Below are 17,753 nucleotides of genomic sequence, written 5' to 3' on the forward strand. Positions count from 1 at the left end.
AACTGCTGCTCTGCTCCTTGTTTCTTTCAAGCAATCAGCAGGGTGCTCTACGGCTCACAGCTTCGTGAGGTCTCTGATGAAAGTGAAGAAGTTGTCCTGCTGAAGAGAAAGAGGTGCAGGGCTGTGTGTGGGAAAGATGTGTTGGAGATGACACATGAAAATGTTGGCCCTGCCTTTTGGATTGATAGACTTAAGAGAAGTCCACCAGGAAAACAGACCTGACCACAATGAGCATTGTGCATTTAGAGCCCTGGGGCAGACAAACCTGCCAGGGTGGTGTGTGACCATGACTGCCTTTTCTTGAAGCCCTGCCAGCTCAGTCCCTGCCTTACAGCACTGCTCCAACACGTGTACCCTTTGGCAAAACTGGCCTGCCCTGGGCTGATCTCCGGTAAAGGAGAAAGAAGATGATAAGCATTACTATAATTTGGGTGTTTTTTTTTCCTCCTGCTGTCTCTGCATATACAGGTAAGACCAGGTTTCCCCACAGGGGCACAGTAAAGACCCTCAACTCCTTTCCCTCTGCTAAGCATGTCTGATGGCTTTCTACGGTTATTAGCCTCTTCAGTGCAAATCAAGGAGATGGGTGGGGATTCTCAAGGGTTAAGTTGCATGTATATCACTGTGGGGAACAGACTCATAAATTAAACTGGAATCTGTCCTAGTGATGCCCTCTCCCCAGATGCAAGCTTGTGGTTTCAGACCTGGTCAGGGGAGTCAGCAGTGCCAATGCTTTACGTCAGATGTGACCAGACTTGGGAGGAGCTGTCCTAGGATGGAGGGCTGGGGGTTGGAAAGATTTTATTAATGATTTGCTGTGAGCAAGAAGAGGGTCAACTGCCTATTTCATCAATTTTTCAGCTCTGCACAGTCTTTTTGTTCCCAATTCCTTTTCTTCTCTTTGCTCTTCTCCCCTTTCCTGCTCTTTTTCCTCCTCCTTGCGTTTCTTTGGTTCTCAAACCCTTTTTTCCTCCTTCCTTTTCCATTCTTAATTCCCATCTCACATGTGCACCCTTCTTCTTTTCCATTTCTCTTCCTCTCTTTAGTTCCCTTGTCTTCCTCCCTGTTCTCCCTTCCCCACCCTCCCTTCATCTCCAAGCTCCTCGGGAAGAAGACAATTTGAAGGCTTTCCGCTCTGCTCTCAGCTGAGAGGCTCCTTCCCTCAAGCCAATCAATGGCAGCCTTTCAGCCCCAGTGGGGCTTGGCAAACATTAGATCAATAAGTTATTAGCACCATTCTGTCAGCTGTAATGTGGAGATTGATCGGGGCCGGGGCTCCTGCATGCTGCCTGGCACTTCCCCAGCCTGATAAAGATGACAGATTAAGGGAATAAGAAAAAGGAATTAAGGAGTCTGGCTGTCAAAGCTGTCACGGGCTGGAGGAGCGCTGTTTTTTTCAGGGGCTGAATGAGTGCAAATGGACATTTAAATGGTGCTAAGGGTACAGCACCACCAGCAGCTCTGTTGGAAATCACTATCTTCAGTGTTCACTTTTCTAAAGAAATGCTGGGAGGCTTGTAGAAGGAGCAGCCAGAGGAGGTGGAGCAGCTGTCCTGGGTGTTGGAGGGAATACCAGGTTGCTGGCACAGACCACACGCAGAAGATTCAGCACGTAGGAGCCCACAGGGAAATGTGAGTGCTGTCCCTGCCGCATTGCCTTACCCACCTTTTGGCACGGTTGGGTGTTGTGTGGCATTCCCCAGGACTGAGGGAGGTATCTGCGTCAGAGGAACGATGCCAGTTTTCGTAGCTTTTTATCACAGATATGTAAATTGAGGCCAAACAACCTTTGCCCGAGAGGTTTGTGGTCCCTCAAGGAAAACCTGATCCTTATTGGAACCGTGCTTAAGTCTTCTAATTTAACAAGCTTCCCCCTTACTCCTGTTTTACCCACTAGAACATGCTCCTTTCTAGAGCTAGAGAGTCACCAGAAGGCCTGGACTTCCAGCCCACCCTCCCAGCCTCATTCTTTAAATCTTTTCTGGAAGAGAGTGGGGATTCACAAGTTTGCAATTGCTAAAAAGCCTGTCTGCAGCATATAAAATTAATTCAGATCTCTCTCTTAAGTGCAGTATATCCTCTCCATGAGTGTTTTTCATACTATGAATATTTACTATCTTTCTATGGCTTGGTGCATGCTGTAAAAATGAATTTTGTAACAATCTGGGAGACAAGGGGGTGTTGGTGCCCCTTCTCTAATAAACAGCCTTATTACAGACAGACAGGAGGATGGCTCCAGCATGACCTGCACCTCCCTCTGTTTCACTCCTTGGGAACTGAAATATTAGACAGTCCTTTTAGGAGCTTAGCTCCAGCTACGCAATTTGAGTGAGCACAAGGAGGTGGGAAGTAGCAGGATACCGTTTGCATGGTAGGAGGAGAGGCAGATGGCCAAGTGGTTAGAGCTGAGAAAGGGGATGCAGGCTCCTTCTCAAGCCTAGGAAAGGATGGTTATACATTGGGAATCCTTCTACTCAACTACTGTCTTGTTGTGTGCTTCCGCAGCTTTCATATATGCTGCGGTTAACTCGCATTGAGGAAGGGGTTAGTGATGCTAGGCCTACCTTTGGGGTGCTACTTTTTGTGTAATGTATTGAGATCAGTGAGTGATGGTCACTGACTCTTGCCTATTGGAGTCCTTCTCTGCCATTGAGAGGAGTGACTGCACAACCAGTCTGCCAAAGTTAAGTTCTCTCAAAGTGAGCAGGAAAGAGAAAAACCTTTGATTACTCGATATTGCATCCTCCTTGCTTTGTAGTAAGAGACCATTAGTGTGTCCCATTCCTCCCTCTCCTTTGTTTCCTGTTTTTCTTCCTGTTTCCAAGAGCTTCTTGTCACAGGGAACTTAGTGTGATGCTTAGGGAACATTTGCAGGGACCTTGGTCTAGGCTAGGGACAGTCCTGAGGCAGGAGTGGCCAGCTTGCTCTGCTGTTTGTACTATTTGTACTATTAAGACTGGTACAGCAGCTAGCAAAAGGATGCTTCCTGCCCTGGAGAGCTTGCAATCTAAATCTAAATGACAACCAACAAATAGATATAGATGTGGAGACATAAAGGAACAATGAGATAACCCAGTGCAATAGCTAAGGTTTGAAGCCTGCTGCCTGCCGTGTCCCTAAGGCCATTAAGCTGACCTGCTGGGAGGAGGATACTACCTTTATTTTGCAGCGGGTTCGACATCCCCTTTGCGGAGATCCAGCGGTATTTCCCCCTTCCTTGCTTAGAACTAACTCTGCCCCATGAGCTGGCACGCACTTGTATTGTTCCAGGATCCCAAGTCCCAGAAGCCCACTGTCTCCCTTCCCCCAGCTTCCCCAATAATTTTTTTTCCATTCTCGTTGCCCTCAGTTAAATTATGGCCCGTTATTCCCATGACCTTGTGCTTCACTCTCCCTTTGTTCCATTGATTCCTGCTGGCAAGGGATGGGGCCGATGTGCAGCCAGATTCCACGCTGCTGTGCGCAGCCTACTGCGTGGCCCCTCGTACGCCAGCCTTTGTTGAGAGCAGCTCTGGGCCTGCTGGGACTCGGCAAGCTGGTGCAGCTTCTTACAAAGGCACAAGCCCATCGCTGGGGAAGGAAGTCTCCAGGGTCCCTGCAAACCTGTCACATTCGGCACAGGAACAGACTGAGCAGCAGGGCTGGAGCACCAGAGTTTGAGCAGAGCAGCTCCTCTGATGGTAGCCTGTTTATGCCAAAGGAAAGGGGAGAGCTGAATAAACTGAAATGCTGCCAAGACATTTCAGACTGGTCAGTGGGAATTGTCATCTCCAGGGTTTAAGTTTGATGGGGGAATTAAGAGCAAGGGAGGATGTTTTCCTCCTCTTAAAATAATGTGAAAGGAGGTGAAAAAAGGACTCTCTTCTTGTTAGATGTTGGCTATCTGAGCCTGGGTGATTTCCCATGTAAGTTGGCTCAGTTCTCTGTTTACTTAGGACTTCTGGGTCCAAGAAGCTTTCAGAGCATAAACCAATGATATGGATGGGGAGCGTGAGATAGGTCTTGATCTCTTCCCATTGTGTCTGTAGCATAACACAGTGCAGAAAAACTTGGGGCAATCCCTCAGCTGTAACTGGGACTCGGTCTGTAATCCACCCATTTAACAACACTGGGAGGGCAAAAATTTTGTGACCACCTCATATTTGTTCATTTCCCTTTTCCAGGTGAAACCCTGTGCTCAGTCACTAGGACATGGGCTCAGTTCTCACCCTGCCATTGAGGCAATGGTGTCCTTGGTGCATCTTCTCTGCTGCAGATTCCCTTGTAAAGAGTGGAGATAAAGTCCCTCCATCTTTGGGGAAACCTAGGGATAGGTTTTCTAGTCTTCCCAGCTGACTTAGGCTCCCTAGTCCTCTCTTCAAAGCTGGTAACAAGGCTTGGGATTCTTAGATGTGTTGGTGAACATGACTTAAGTTACCCAGCTCTGCTGAGTGCTGGGAGGCTGAGGATTAGGGGCAGTGCAGGAGTACAAAGTGCTGTTACTTCCAGGTGATGTTTCCACCCATGGGCTCTAATCAGTGTGTCTCAAGCCCAAGGAGGGCTGTAATTAGATAAACCCCACGTTGCCCTGGCTTCTACACAAGCTTGTTTTATGGTGCCATACCCACATCCCTTTTCTTTGTGGTTGCAAAGCCAGTGGGTGATACTTCTGTATGGGGACAGAAGTGCTGTCCTCCTCCAGCTGACCTACTTTCATGGCCTGTCTCTATTCATGTTTCACTGTAGAAGTGCAGCAGGTGACTGCTGGACTTTGTCTTCCCACGAAAGAGGGGGAAAAATCCACTTTGATTTCTAGATCTTCGGGGAACATATTTGACTTTGTTTCCAAAAACCTCTCTGGATCACTTTCTGTACTGCCTTGTCAGGCTGGCAGGAGCCTTGAATGTAATGCAGGATCTGGGGACCTGCATGGGAGACCTGCGTGGTCAGGGCTGTGTTGCACTGGTGGCAGTAAGTGATCAGTATGCTTGGGGCTTCCTCTAGCACTCCTTACTTGTATTATTGCCTGGCTTAGCTTCATAACATTACAGTTCTGCTGATAATGTCTTTCATTTTCAGCTTTAATATTGAAAACTGCCCTGATTTCGCTTCCTTTCAACTGAAATGCTTTGTAGAAGGTAGGAGGGAGGAGGCAAAAGCAGGGATTTGGGGAACAAAAAAAAAAAAAAGCCCCCCACAACCATCCCTCCCCATCCTCTGTCTAAGGTGGAGTGTTGCCTTTTGCAGGTGCATGGGCTGAGCAAACAGCTGTCTTTTGGCTCTCTGGTCAATGAGTAGCAATGCACTCTAAATGCACAACCTGTCTCTGTGAGGGTGGTAAGACATCCAGAAGCTACACTGCCAAGTCATTTGCAAAACATATTTGGTTTTGCTGCTACTGCAAAGTCAGGGGGAGACGGACTGTGGATGCTCCCATCCCAATGCCTTCAGCCGCTGTCCTGGTTCTTTGTGTGTGAGTGCAACGAATGGTTGGATGAATGGCTTGTGGACATAAAGAGGTGAACTTAGACTATAGGGTCCTGTAAAAGGGCACGTGTTTAGCAGGTGTAAGTGGTATGTCAAAGCTGTGCATATGGTTTAAGTTGTAAAGAGGAAAGGATTGGTGCTGTAATACAAATACATTGCCATTTAGGTTGTACCCCAGAATCTGGGAGTTTACTAAGTAACTAATGAAAATGTGATCTGCCTCTTCCCTGCTTTGCAGCTAAGAAAGCTAAGAGGGGGGTATGAATTCTTGTAACGCTGGGCTGGAATTCAAAAGATTGCTATTCAGTCTTGTGCTCTCCTACTGACTCAGTAAATTTGGGGTGGATTGTTAGATCTTTGTGCCTCCGTACTGGCTACTGATGATAATTACTCCCTTCTCCTTGCTTACTGTATATCTTGTTGATTTAGTCTCCACACTTCTGGGACAGGGGCAGTCTCTGACACATCCCAGGACTTTGCCTTAAATGAAGGGGGAAAAAAAAAAGGAGGAAAATTTTCTTTCTGTGATCTAACTGACTGCCATAAAAACTGCTGGGGGGCAACCCAAATACAAACTCAGTGTGTGGGATTTGGTGCTTTGGGACAATGTGAACCTGAGATGCTGGAAGGAAAATGCTGCAGTTCATCCTAGAGATTAATACACTAATGTGGGATCTCTCTGGAGGGCCAAGTTCAAATCTCGGCTGCAAGACATCTGGGACCTTTCCCTGTGGCATGCCGGTGATGGCAGGCTGTCACACCTGACTGTTCACGCAGCTGCCAGCTCACTCGCGTGTGTGCCGAGAAGTGGGTGTTTTGGAGACTGGTGGGGCATGGGTCTGATGGAGTTGGTGCCGCTTCAGAGTTACTGTGTGATCTTGGTCTTCCCCTGCACAAGCGCAGCCGGTTGGGAGTGAGATGGGACTTGCAACCTGTCCTGCTGACGTGTCTGGGAATAGCAGGGCATGGTGCTAGTCAGAGCGAACGTCTGCTGGCAGATGGGCGCGTGGGGGTGGGAGTGGAATAGCAAGAGAGAAGGAGTGATAGGAGGGTAATGAGGTGCCTTGGCAGAGTTGTGAAACCAAGGAATCTTCACTGCTCATATTCTAACTGCTGTCACATGTAACTGGTGCTTCTGTCACCAGTTCTTCCATGGAGTCTCTTCTGCCTGAAGTACTTAAGAACAAGCCCTGTTGGGTTTTGCTGCCTCCTGCCTGGGCTGGGAGGGGCGAGCAGAGCAACGGGACTTTTGTTGTTTCAAAGCCACAAATCCCGGATGAGAACACTTCTGAGGAGGATATATGATCTTGGCCTCCAGCGCTGAGGGTTTGCAGCATCAGACTAACATTTCCAGGAAAATCAACATGAAGAATGAAGCGTTCCGTGGGGAGGGAGCTTGTGACTCTCTTTGTGCTGTGTGGCCAGGTACTTCCTAGCTTTGATGCTGGCTTGGCAACGCGATACTGTCTGTGGCTTTGCAGAAGTTATTTAAAGGGTAAACTGAGGCAGGAGGACTGATACAATTCAAATTGTCTTGAAAGGCTGGCTCAACACCTGGGATGTGAAGTGCTGAGAAAACTTCAGTGCTGTCACTGGCTGACTCTATCCTTTCCCATCTGCTTTCCAATTGCCACTGTTGTGTTGTATTTGCTTTTGGTTGTGGATGGTTGCAAGTTTCTGCTGTTGTCTCTGAGTGCCAGTTTTGTTAACAGGCTGGGTGACAGGGTCATGGCAAGATAAGATCGGAGGCAGCTTGTGCTCTTTAAAACCTTGAAATGCCACTCGTAACTTTGCAGAGTTCCAGAATTGCTCTTTGGATAAAGGCATTGCCTGGCAGGCTCTGCCCTCGGCACGTTAACTGTCTGCTCTCGGCACTGCTCAGCCTGTGGCAGCCACAGATCTGTGCTCTGGATCTCTTGATAAATACAATGCCAAGGCAGGAACCTGGGCTTGCTTAGCTGAATTCAAAGTAATGTGGAGTGATTCTGAGTATGAGGGACAGTTGCTTGGCTTAAAATGTCCCCTGGAACATAAATAATTTTGTTGTTCTTATAAATAGCACCAAGGGGGTTTGTAACCTTTCTTAACCAACACACTTTGGGCAAATTGCAGAAGCTTTGCATGCATGTTGACTCACAGGCAGATGCAACGTGTCCTCGCTCAAATATGGTGCTTGTTTGTGCGATCTTTTTTTTTTATTATTTTAAGATGCTGCATCTTTAACAAGCCCTTGATAGATGAGAATTTGATGCTTGCAGTGACAAACAGTCTCTTCCTTCCTGCCCATATGCAACATCATGCTTTCAGTTTCCCCAGCATTATTATGGGAGGATATTGATTTTAAATCTGTTCGGGGATGCTGTAATTGTATATTAGATATTTTGTGTTGGTTTGTAGGGCTGCAGTAATGCAAAAGGCTTGAGTGTTTCCGTACAATCTAGAGGGGGAAGATTGCTAAGGACCTTGAGGTTTTGAAGGAGGAGGGGGGGGGGAGGGGGGGGAGAGAGATTGAGAGAGAGAGAGAGAGAGAGAGATACTGTGGTAGGAAGATTCAGAGATCTGTTGTGCTTTTTTTTGTGTTGTTTTTTTCCTCCCCTTTCTCTCCCCCAGTTGCTTTGCATCAGGGCATGAAAGGAGTGGAAACACCAGGGGGACAAAAGGCAACAGAACAAATGATGAAACTCAGTAAGGAAATCAACTGGATTCAGAATTTATAGCTTTAAAACGTTGCATTGATCAGTGTGTGAATAGTCATTATGTGCTTTTGGACTGCGTGATTAGGAAAGCAGATCAAGGCTCTCAAGATGATGATTTTTCTTACTTTCATTTTTTTTCCTCTGCTTGTAATATATGTGTGCGCGTGTGTGTGTCTGTGTGTGTGTGAGAGAGAGAGACGCAAAATACCAAAGTCTCTCTGGTTGCTTCTGCAAAGAGGAAAGTACAACCTTATCTGATACTCAGGTTTCTCATCTCTCTTCTAGATGAAATTTTAGGCAAGAGAAGAGTATGTTCTCCCAACAGCAGCAGTGAGTGTCCTTTAGAAAGCAAGAAAGCCAGAAGTGAGTCCCCAAAGGGTAAGTGCTGCTTCTCCCTCCCCCATCCCCTTCCCCTTTCTTCTCCGTTCTATAAGAGTGGAACTTAATTGAAATTAAGGAGGGAGGGAAGGGAGGGCTGCAAGAGGCTGTGGGGTGGGAGCTGTAAGTATCCGGCACTGAGGGTGCATGCAGGAGGCTACCAGTGCACTGTGCTTTCTTTATCTAATCGGAGGGAAGCTTGCAGTGCGAGAAAGGGATTGCCGCTTAATTAGAATAATTGTTTTGTGATTAAAAAGGAAAGCTGCAGCTTTTGAGGTGGATTTTAGAGGTGTTTCTACTTTTCAGGCAGAATGTCTTGATTACATGTTTAATATAAAAGATACACACAGGCTTATCATGCTGGCATCTGTTCCTTTAAAGGGAAAAAAAGAAGCCTAGCAGGGAGAATAGGGCTGCCTAGTTCTTTCTTATGCATTTATGGCACTGTTCCTATAGAGATGGAATCTGCAGAAGGTTTCTCTTTTTAGGGATTGTTTTTTTTTTCATCTCCTGATTTTTCTTATGGTTCTTTCCTGTAAACATGATTTTTAAACTTTCTTTACGACTGGCAAAGTGGAGTGGGTAATGGAGCCTGCAGTTAATGAGTTTGTCTCCAGGTTGCGTAAATGAGGTTTTGCAGGCCGTTCACTTAAAGGCTTTGTTGTTAAGTTCAAACTAATTAGCTGTCAGTAATGCCCATCTCGATCACTGTGCTTAACCTACACTCTTTGGCCACTAAAAAAAATTTAAAAAATACAAGCAGAATAGCTGTCTGAAGCTAGATCCTGTTTCATGAGCTTGGAGTCCAGCAGCTGAGACTCTTCAAGGTGTATATTCTCAAGAACCAATCCAGGGAATCTCAAAGGGCACTTTTTGCAGCAGTTTGTCCTGAAGCCTTCTTAAGCTACATACCTTATATTATGCTATATAAAGATATATTGTAGGGACCTGTACTGCATCCTAATTTCAAATAATGTTGCTGTATATTGTCTCTTCTTGACTCCTTGTCCCCAAATTATGATCTGAAAGGCAGCATACTCTGAGAGGACGTTGAATGCTAGTGTCACTTAACATAATATTGCTAACACTACCTAAGAACGTACTAAATCTCTTCTTTCACTTAACCCTCTCCTGCCTGTTAACTCTTTAATACAAGTAAAAGCGCCTTAGCTTTTTACTGGGCTTTTCTGAAAGGTGTAAACAGGAACCCTAGATACTGCTACTCCTTACCTGTTTTCCTTGATTTTTTTTCATCTGCCCTATTCCTGTTATCCTTGAAATGTTTCTAGTAGATGTGCAGGTAAGTTCCAGCAGGATGCTTCTATAGATTCTGAAACGCATTTGTTATATAGGGGCGTGAGACTCCTGTAACACACTTGATACACCTGCTGTCGTCTTTGCTGTTTCTGCTGAGTCTGTATCCTTTGTAATTCCAAGACCGTGCATGCTTAGGAACTGAATCCAGGTAACAGCAGCCTATGTGTCCTGGCTGAGAATGGGCTAAACTTTAATCAAGCCATCTGAAACCAAACTATTGCATTTGGATTCACCCTAATAAAGTGGCTGAACTTGCACAAATGGATGTTTTCACCATGGGAGCAGCAGGGTCAAATGATCCCGTTCCATTTCTTTCCTCTGGCCTTCCCACCATTTTTGTTTACTTGAGTGGGTTGAGTGCAGCGTGAGGCAGATAAGCAGCCCTTGACTTTGCAGTATGCACTTAGGATCTAAATCCTGCTCCTTAACTCTGAATGACTCGGGGGTTTCCCCCAACCTATGAAGAAAGGGGTTCCTAGGAAGCCCTGAATAAAAGCAAACTTTTGTTTTCTACTCCCACTTTTTTTCTCAGAAAGCCTTCCCTGCCCTTTAAAAGCGTGTGGGACAGAATGGAAATTCTGAGCTGGGCCTTTTACTAATCTCCCATGTTACCTGGTTTTTGTTATATTAGATCATTGGGGAACCCCCTGTTCTCTCCAACACTGTGGCAGGCATTTTTAGCCTAGGCTGTGCTGATGCTAGAATACCATCGGAATAGTGAGGGGCTGAGTAGGGGCAGAGACTTTTGTGCTTTTGCGGCCTTTATCTGCCCACCCCCTGCTATGAAAAAGTGGTCAAAGGAAGGGCTATATCCAGTGTTGCTGTGTCTTAAACCCCAAACAGTGAGAGCACCTTGCAGCTGAGAACTCCCAGGAGACTTCCCATCCTGCTGGCAGTCAGGCAGCGTTCCGGTGGCACGGATACGGTGGAGGGCCAGAAGGGAAACGATCCCTGTGTTCCCAGCTCTATACTAAGGAGCTGGTTGGAAACAGACGGATCTGTGTTGTGTGACAAGCCATTTTCAAACAGGATGGACCTTAGTGGCTAGTTACCTGGAATTTGGGAACTACTGCTGTAGAATAGTGCTGTAAAGTGTGAGATTGCGCTAGAGCCCCAAGCTTGGCTGGGACCCAGATGCTGTGAGTGCAGTTTGTGATTTAGGAGTGGGGAGGGAAACAAGGACCAACTGGAGTTTTGTAGGCCGTGCAGCCCCACACTGTCCTCTAGTAGGAGCCAGGTCTGCGGTATCTCCCTGGGACCTACCCTTCCTTTTTCTCTGGCCTGGTGGTGTGCCTTGTGTGGGTGCTGGTCCTCCGCCTTTTGCACTCTCCTGTGGTGATGTACAGCTCAAGGTGGGGACTCTCCCCCTCTCCATTGCATGCTGTCCCTGGATGCAGCTCTTGCTCAGGGCACAGCTGCATTGTCTCTGAAACAGCCTTTTGAAGAGGAGAAGTGACCCCGTGCCCGCGGCACATCTCGTGCTGCTGTGGCTGCGCCTGACAAGGCAAGGAGAACAGAGGCAGCCAAGTAAATCACTCCTTCTCTCTGACTGAGTGAAAAAACACCTGTAGGGCTGGAAACCCTTCCAGCGGGGAAGCAGTAACCTTCCCTTCCCCCCTCCCAAAGCTCGCAGTGTGCGCACCAGAGATCAAAAGAGAGCCCTATCTCAGTGGAAACAGGGCCGCGCCAGCACTGCTGTCAAACAGAGCAGAACGTTCTCGCGTCTAATATGGAAATGCGAGCATATCAGAGGCTCAGAGCGAGGGCTGTGCTGGCAGGTCACGGAGGAAGCTTTCTCCCTGGGAGACAATTCCCCAAGTAAAACCTTCACTCCTGCGGCAACAGCACGTCTGGAGATCTGCTTCTCCGATACCTTGAGATGTGAAATAAAACTGAACAATTGCAAAAAGAGAAAATCAGTAAGAGTATTTTGGTTCCTGTTTGAACTGCTGAAAAATAAATCTGGTAGGAGCCTCATCATTTGGGAAGATTTGAAACTAGACTGGACTAAGTGCTGGAAAACACACGTAGGGAACAATATTGCACTCCCCCCCGGGGTGGGCTGATGAGCTCATATGCTGCTCCTTCTGCCGTTCTCTTTTCTTTGCTATTGTAGATAATTTAAAACAAAACGGAATCTTACTGCATCTTTGGTTAATGAAGTAGACCAGAACAGGAGCTGGACTACAGCTGAGCAACTCAGATCCAGCCTCTGTCGATTTGTTCCTCTTCTTTGGGGGGGGGAATATCCATATGTTGATTGCTTTGGCAGCTGTCCAGTTAGGCCAAATGAAGAAACCATGTTTGGCCCCATTCTTGCTAACAACTTCACTGCCCCCCCCAAACCCATACTGCTGAATATGATGGGAGTGGGCACGGGCCCGCTCTGCCCTGGCAAGTGACAGCTCAGGCAGCAAAGACCCTGAAGCTACTGACTAAGAGCTGGCTTTGAACCTGGGGTGAGATGCTTTTGCAGCAGGCTCCTTAAGCTTTAACTGTGGTTCAGTAAAGGGAGCCTCGGCTGGTCATGAGTTTGTTGTAGCAAAGGAGAAGAGACAGACAGGCTGGGTGCTCCTGACTTGTCTGGGATTGCTCGGGGAGGATGAGCCTTATAAAAACTTGGTGAAGAGGTTGTGCAGCAATGACACATCCTTCAGGCTGAGCAGAAAACCTGTGTCCTCCAAGAGCCTGAATTCCCTGTGGCTGCTACCATTGGGACCCTGCAGTGTTGGTGGAGAGTGGGAGAGGTGGGCTCCCCTTGGCTTGGGCGAACAGGGAGGCACGCTGGAGAGCGTGAAGGCCCAACAGATGCCTGCCTCGGCTGTGCCTTCCTAGTGACCGTGCCAGAGTCCATTTCACACCTGGCGGCTGGAAGAGATTTGGTGAGATCAGTCTCCCGCATTACCCCCTGGTAATGACAAAAGCAGACAGCAAAGCTTCAGCAAAGCTGGAATTATCGCTGGCTGAGTCATGTGAAATCTTCCAAGTTTTAAGTGTGGAAATCCAGCCTTTCCCTGGACTCCTCCTTCCTCTTAGCCTCCCCTTGCCACCCCCATTCTCCCTCCCCTCCTTGCACCTGAAATCTGCTCTGTGGCTGATCGGATAGAGTTTATGGTAATTAAGTGTTATTAAATCCCCTCCCCCTTCCTTTTTTCTCTAATGACACAGCTGTGGGGGAAAAAAAAAAAAAAAATCCATGTTTTTCTAAATCAGGTCTGTGGCATGCGGCTTTGCTCCTTAGACCTTTGGGTAAGAGCACCAGAAGGGAACCGAAACAGTTGGCGCACTTCTGCGTTCCTGGGGGAGGTGGCAGGAGCGGCAAGAGAGCGGAGGAGGATGTGGGAATCTGGCCCGCAGAGTGACTTGGCAGGAAGGGGACCTGGAAGGGAATTCTGCCCCCCACCCCCTGCAGGCTTGGGTACCGGAGGCGGGGAGTGGGAGGGAGCAGGCATGGCATAGGTGTCGTCTTCTGCAGCCTCCCTCTTTCGGGTCTGGTTTCTAAGTGTGATGCAGACAGTACAGGGTGGGGACCCAGCTCCTGATACTAGCTGGCTTGAAGCAGGCCATGAACCTGTGATTTACATGGGAAGCCTGTGGTCCCTGAGATGCAAATACATGTCACTGGGGTAGAGATCAGTGGTTGCAGATACGGCCACAAATTGCTGTGCTGATTGAGAATCCTTGCTGAGCTGGATGGCTGACCTGAGTTGGAGGGGACTGAAGTCATTTCCCTTTTGCAGAGGAAGAGTGCCTTGGGAGGCGCTGATGCAACCCTTTTTTATTGAAACTTTGTGCAGCTTAGACCCTTTATTATTATTATTATTATCTCCTCCTATGTTTTGAGGAGGAGGTGGCATCGTTACAACACGTGAAGGTTGCATCCCCAAAATCTAAGCCCCTGTACACTTGGTTGTGTAATGAGTTTGGTGGCAGACAGGACTTACCACTAATGGCCTCTCATTCCAGCCAAGGCAGAAGTGAACCAGTCCCTAAGCTACTGTGGCAGGGCCACGTTTTACAGGTACTTTGTCTCTTGGACTGTATTTGTTTGCCAAAGGCTATCTCTTCTGATAGCTAGCTCAGGGGCCTTTCTCTCACCTGAGAGATATCCACAGCTCTTTTTCCCAGCAAGATGTCCAGTGCCTGCATATTCATCACAGTGCTGACACTGGTGTAAAGTAAGTGGCCTGTGCTCAGAGCCACCACCTTCAATTTGGAGCCAGTCTAGCAGCAGAGTCACCTGCCATGATCCCTGAGGGACTCTGTCTGCGAAATGAGGTGGATGAAGGAGCACGAATCTGGGGCACACGGTAGGGTGGTCTTGTCATTCACTGAACGCAGCGGTGGTCTTGTGACTGCAGCGTGGGGGGAGCCCTTCCCGCTTCCTCCCTTCCCTTCTGCCTGTTTAGATTGTTACTGGGAGTTCCTCTCTGAGTAATGAAAAGGTTTTGCCTGTGGGATAGATCCAAGATAAAATAGTGTTAGAGCAGCCACTGCCAAGGCGGAGAACGGTAATTACTCTGAGTTCTGCTTACAGTAAACAGAAAACCTCTGTGGTTTTATCTCCCTGATTGTTAGAGTGGGATCCCTACTGCCCAGGGAGCAGGCAGGGCCTTCCTCAAAGCGCCTCCCTCCTGGGCTGTGCAGTCATTCCGGGAAGATGGAGAGGTAGGCATGTTGGACGTAATTTTAATGGCCTTGGGGTGCTCAGCCATATGTACAGATCTGAAACAACCTGCTTTTGTGACTTGCTTCCAAGAGCTGGGCAGGTGAACTGTCATCACTGTCTGTTGTGTGGTTGTCAGCATCACCTACACTGGGCGCTTGAACATCTCTTGTGTTACTGTGTCCTTGCGGGTGTTCAGAAAGGTGGGGGAAAGAGGTGCATGTCGGATCAGGTATTAGTTGAAAAAAAGAACTCGCGTCTCCTAAGATGAAAGGGTGAGAACTCAGTGAACTATTTCATCCTGCCTGTCCTCTTTGCCACCTTGGGGGTAGAGAGCTTGCTGGTAATTTTATGTTGTTATTATAATGCAATGCTTGTTGCTTGGGGGTGGTGGGGGGGGGAAAGTTGTTAATGAGTTTTTTGGGTGTTGTGGCAATTGAAGCTGTAGACTTTTCTGTATATAAGCATGCCCGTGTTTGGAGGTTTAGCAAGCTGTAAGTGTGTCTTGACCGCATACAGTGGTACATCTTGGAGCACAAGGACAGCTGCGTTTGGCAGCTTGGTACATCAAGTTCAGTGGGTGCACTACAGAGTTGTGGGAAATTGTGCTAATGTCCCTCTACCCCCCTTTCTCTTTCTTTTGCACTGTCCCTATACTTATGTGATTTTCCACTGTATTTCTCTCTGGAAAAAAGACCAAATCTTTCTGCTCTTCAGAAAACTCCCACACGCCTCTGCTTGAGGACTCGGTGACTCAGATGACCCCCGAGGAGCACTATAGACGCATGATGTCAGCACTGAATGAACACGGCACGTTTGAAGAGCAGCAGCAGCAACGTCTCTACCAGCTGGCCAACAGCATGGCAGTGCCCAGCCATGGAGGTACAGGCTCTTACAAATGGGAGAAGAAGGGGCTCGCTTTGCCATTTGGTATAAGTCTTGTAAGATGTCCCTAACCCCTGTGTGCATGTGAGGAGGATTTATGGGCTGCAGTGTTGCATGTTTATCATGCAACGAGTACAGGTGGTGCTAAAGAGTATCCTACAGACTGTTTCTCCCACCATCTCTGTGGGGGCATCTACGCTCAGCCGTCTATAAATGCTAATACCTTCTGTGGCTATCTGTGGGGGCTATGCATTTGTTTACTGGAATAGATTAGCTGCAACATCACTACTGTGTATTTTGCAGTGGCGGTGAGGGGGGTCCTTTTCTTCCTTTGTTTCAAGAGTTCGTGTCAGTTTGAATATTCAGAATCTGTGGCATAAGTCTTATTTGGGTCATAGTCTGGAGCAAGGGGAATGACTCTTGGCATAACGCAGGGGGTGTGTGAGATGTAGGCAGTGCCAGATATGCTGCTATTTAGTGATGGAATCTGAAACAGCAAGATGATGTTGCAGGATTTAGTTAAGCATTGATAGTGCTAGGTTTAGAAAGTTTGTGCAATAGTTGCTACACACAGACATAGCATAGATTGGTGTTAAAGACCTTTCACCTTAATGAGAATTAGATGTCTTATGATTTTACGGACAATTAAAATATGCAGATGAAGCTAAGTTGCAGTGAAGACAGCTTAGCAGGCAAATGCTGAAGTCCATGGGACAGGTTCATTCATGGTATCATCTATTGAAAACAATTATGTTTACATCACCAAGGATTGATCTGGTCCTTCGCTAGCCAAAACCAGATTTGCTGTTGAAAAGTGAGGGGAAGGGTTGCCAAAAAGGAGAGAACTTCTTCCATACCCAGCGTATGCTCACTTGGTGAGGGCTTCCTCAGAGCATTGCCGTAAGGACCCTGTAGGTCACAGCTTCCAGCACTAAGAAATTGTTCTCAGACCTTCTCAGGATGGTATGGTCCTCTGAGGTTGAGCTGGGCACTAGGGATAGCTGAGGGACCCCTGGCCCTTCTTTATTTAAGGCCTGTTGTGTGCACTGCAGATTGTGCCTCTGTACCTGCCTGTCTGCTGTTTCTAGGCTTTAGCAGCACAGGAGTATTTCTGCACCGATATCTAGATTCAAGGGAAGATGCTGCCATTCTGCTCTTTAAAAGGAGGCTGATTCTTGTACAGTTATGTTAATGCAAGGAGGAGAAAATCCAAAACCTGGTCCTGAAGCAGCCTCCTCATTAACAGATACCATTGTCCAATGCTGCTGCCTTGTCCTGGGGCTGGAGTGATGTCCTGAGGGGATAAGGGTCCTGCAGTACCAGGATCTAATGGGTCCCACATGAATTGAAGGATTGCTGGTAGGTTTTGCCTGGGTTGCGGAGGAAGCTGGCTAAATCCAGCTCCGCTGCAGCATCCTTGCGCTGTGCCTAAAGGGGGCACTAGGCAGTTACAGGTTCCACCCTGGGAACCGCTTGGCAGAGCGCAGGAGCCACAAGCATCCCTCCACAGGCTAAAGGCTCCTCAGCCCACAGGGACGCTTCACCTTCCCTCGGGCTAGCAAAGCCTGCTGCCGCTGGCTCGGCTTGGTCCAGAGTAAAGCATTGTGCATTGTACCCGAGTCCTCTGATGCAGGAGTGAGGGGTGAGGGAAGTAACTCGGCAGTCTGGATCAGGCAAAGCCAGGGAGATGGAAAAGGTGATGCTGTTCCAGTCTTGGAAGCAGAGGGTTGAAGCGTCACTGAAAAGCAGTGCTATGCAAGAATTTGTAGTCCCTGTGCTGCTTCCTACCCAAGGCGTGGAGGGCTGACACGTACCTGCCAGGGTGATCCATGGAAGGAGCGCAAGCAACATCGACGAAGCATTCAGCGAGAGCTGGAGGAGAATCTCCGGTCTAGAGTGTAAATCCTCAGGGCTCCTTGTTAGGTTAATGAAGAAGCTGTCTTCTTTTCCACTCTGTTTGATTTGATTGGCTTCTCTGGGGGCAGGAAGGCAATTCCTTTCGCTGTGGAGTAAGGATTTGCGTATCAGCAAAGGCATGGCATAAACCTGTGCTGAGGCACACCGTAGTGAACATGGGCACACACTTCTGTGTGTGGTGTTCAGCTGTCCCCGACATTTACAGAGATGCAGAGCTCCTGCAAGCATGATACATAGGGACAGGGCAAAGCTGCGCACTGTAGGGCTGGAGTTTGCACACATACGTGCAATGAACACAAGCACAGTATGCGAGAGGACAGTATGTAACATGCATTGTGCACACAAGGATAAGACATGCAGCCATGCAAATGCTGAATATTCAACCATGACATGCAGGTCTGTGTAGACCATGTTGAATACAACAAAGC

General features: G+C 47.9%; 1 protein-coding gene across 17 annotated transcripts in view; it reads left to right on the plus strand.

Moving 5' to 3' along the window:
* Positions 1 to 17,753, plus strand: part of SAMD11 (sterile alpha motif domain containing 11) — a 192,805-nt gene that overhangs the window by 145,317 nt on the left and 29,735 nt on the right. For all 17 annotated transcript variants that reach the window (XM_072883837.1, XM_072883832.1, XM_072883831.1 and 14 more), the window contains 2 exons: positions 8,448 to 8,540; positions 15,241 to 15,405. In XM_072883837.1, the coding sequence (XP_072739938.1) occupies positions 8,448 to 8,540; positions 15,241 to 15,405 (258 nt within the window). The remainder of the gene's footprint in view (positions 1 to 8,447; positions 8,541 to 15,240; positions 15,406 to 17,753) is intronic.

Source organism: Ciconia boyciana, chromosome 19 (genome assembly GCF_034638445.1).
Source record: "Ciconia boyciana chromosome 19, ASM3463844v1, whole genome shotgun sequence".
In the NCBI taxonomy this organism is placed as follows: Eukaryota; Metazoa; Chordata; class Aves; order Ciconiiformes; family Ciconiidae; genus Ciconia; species Ciconia boyciana.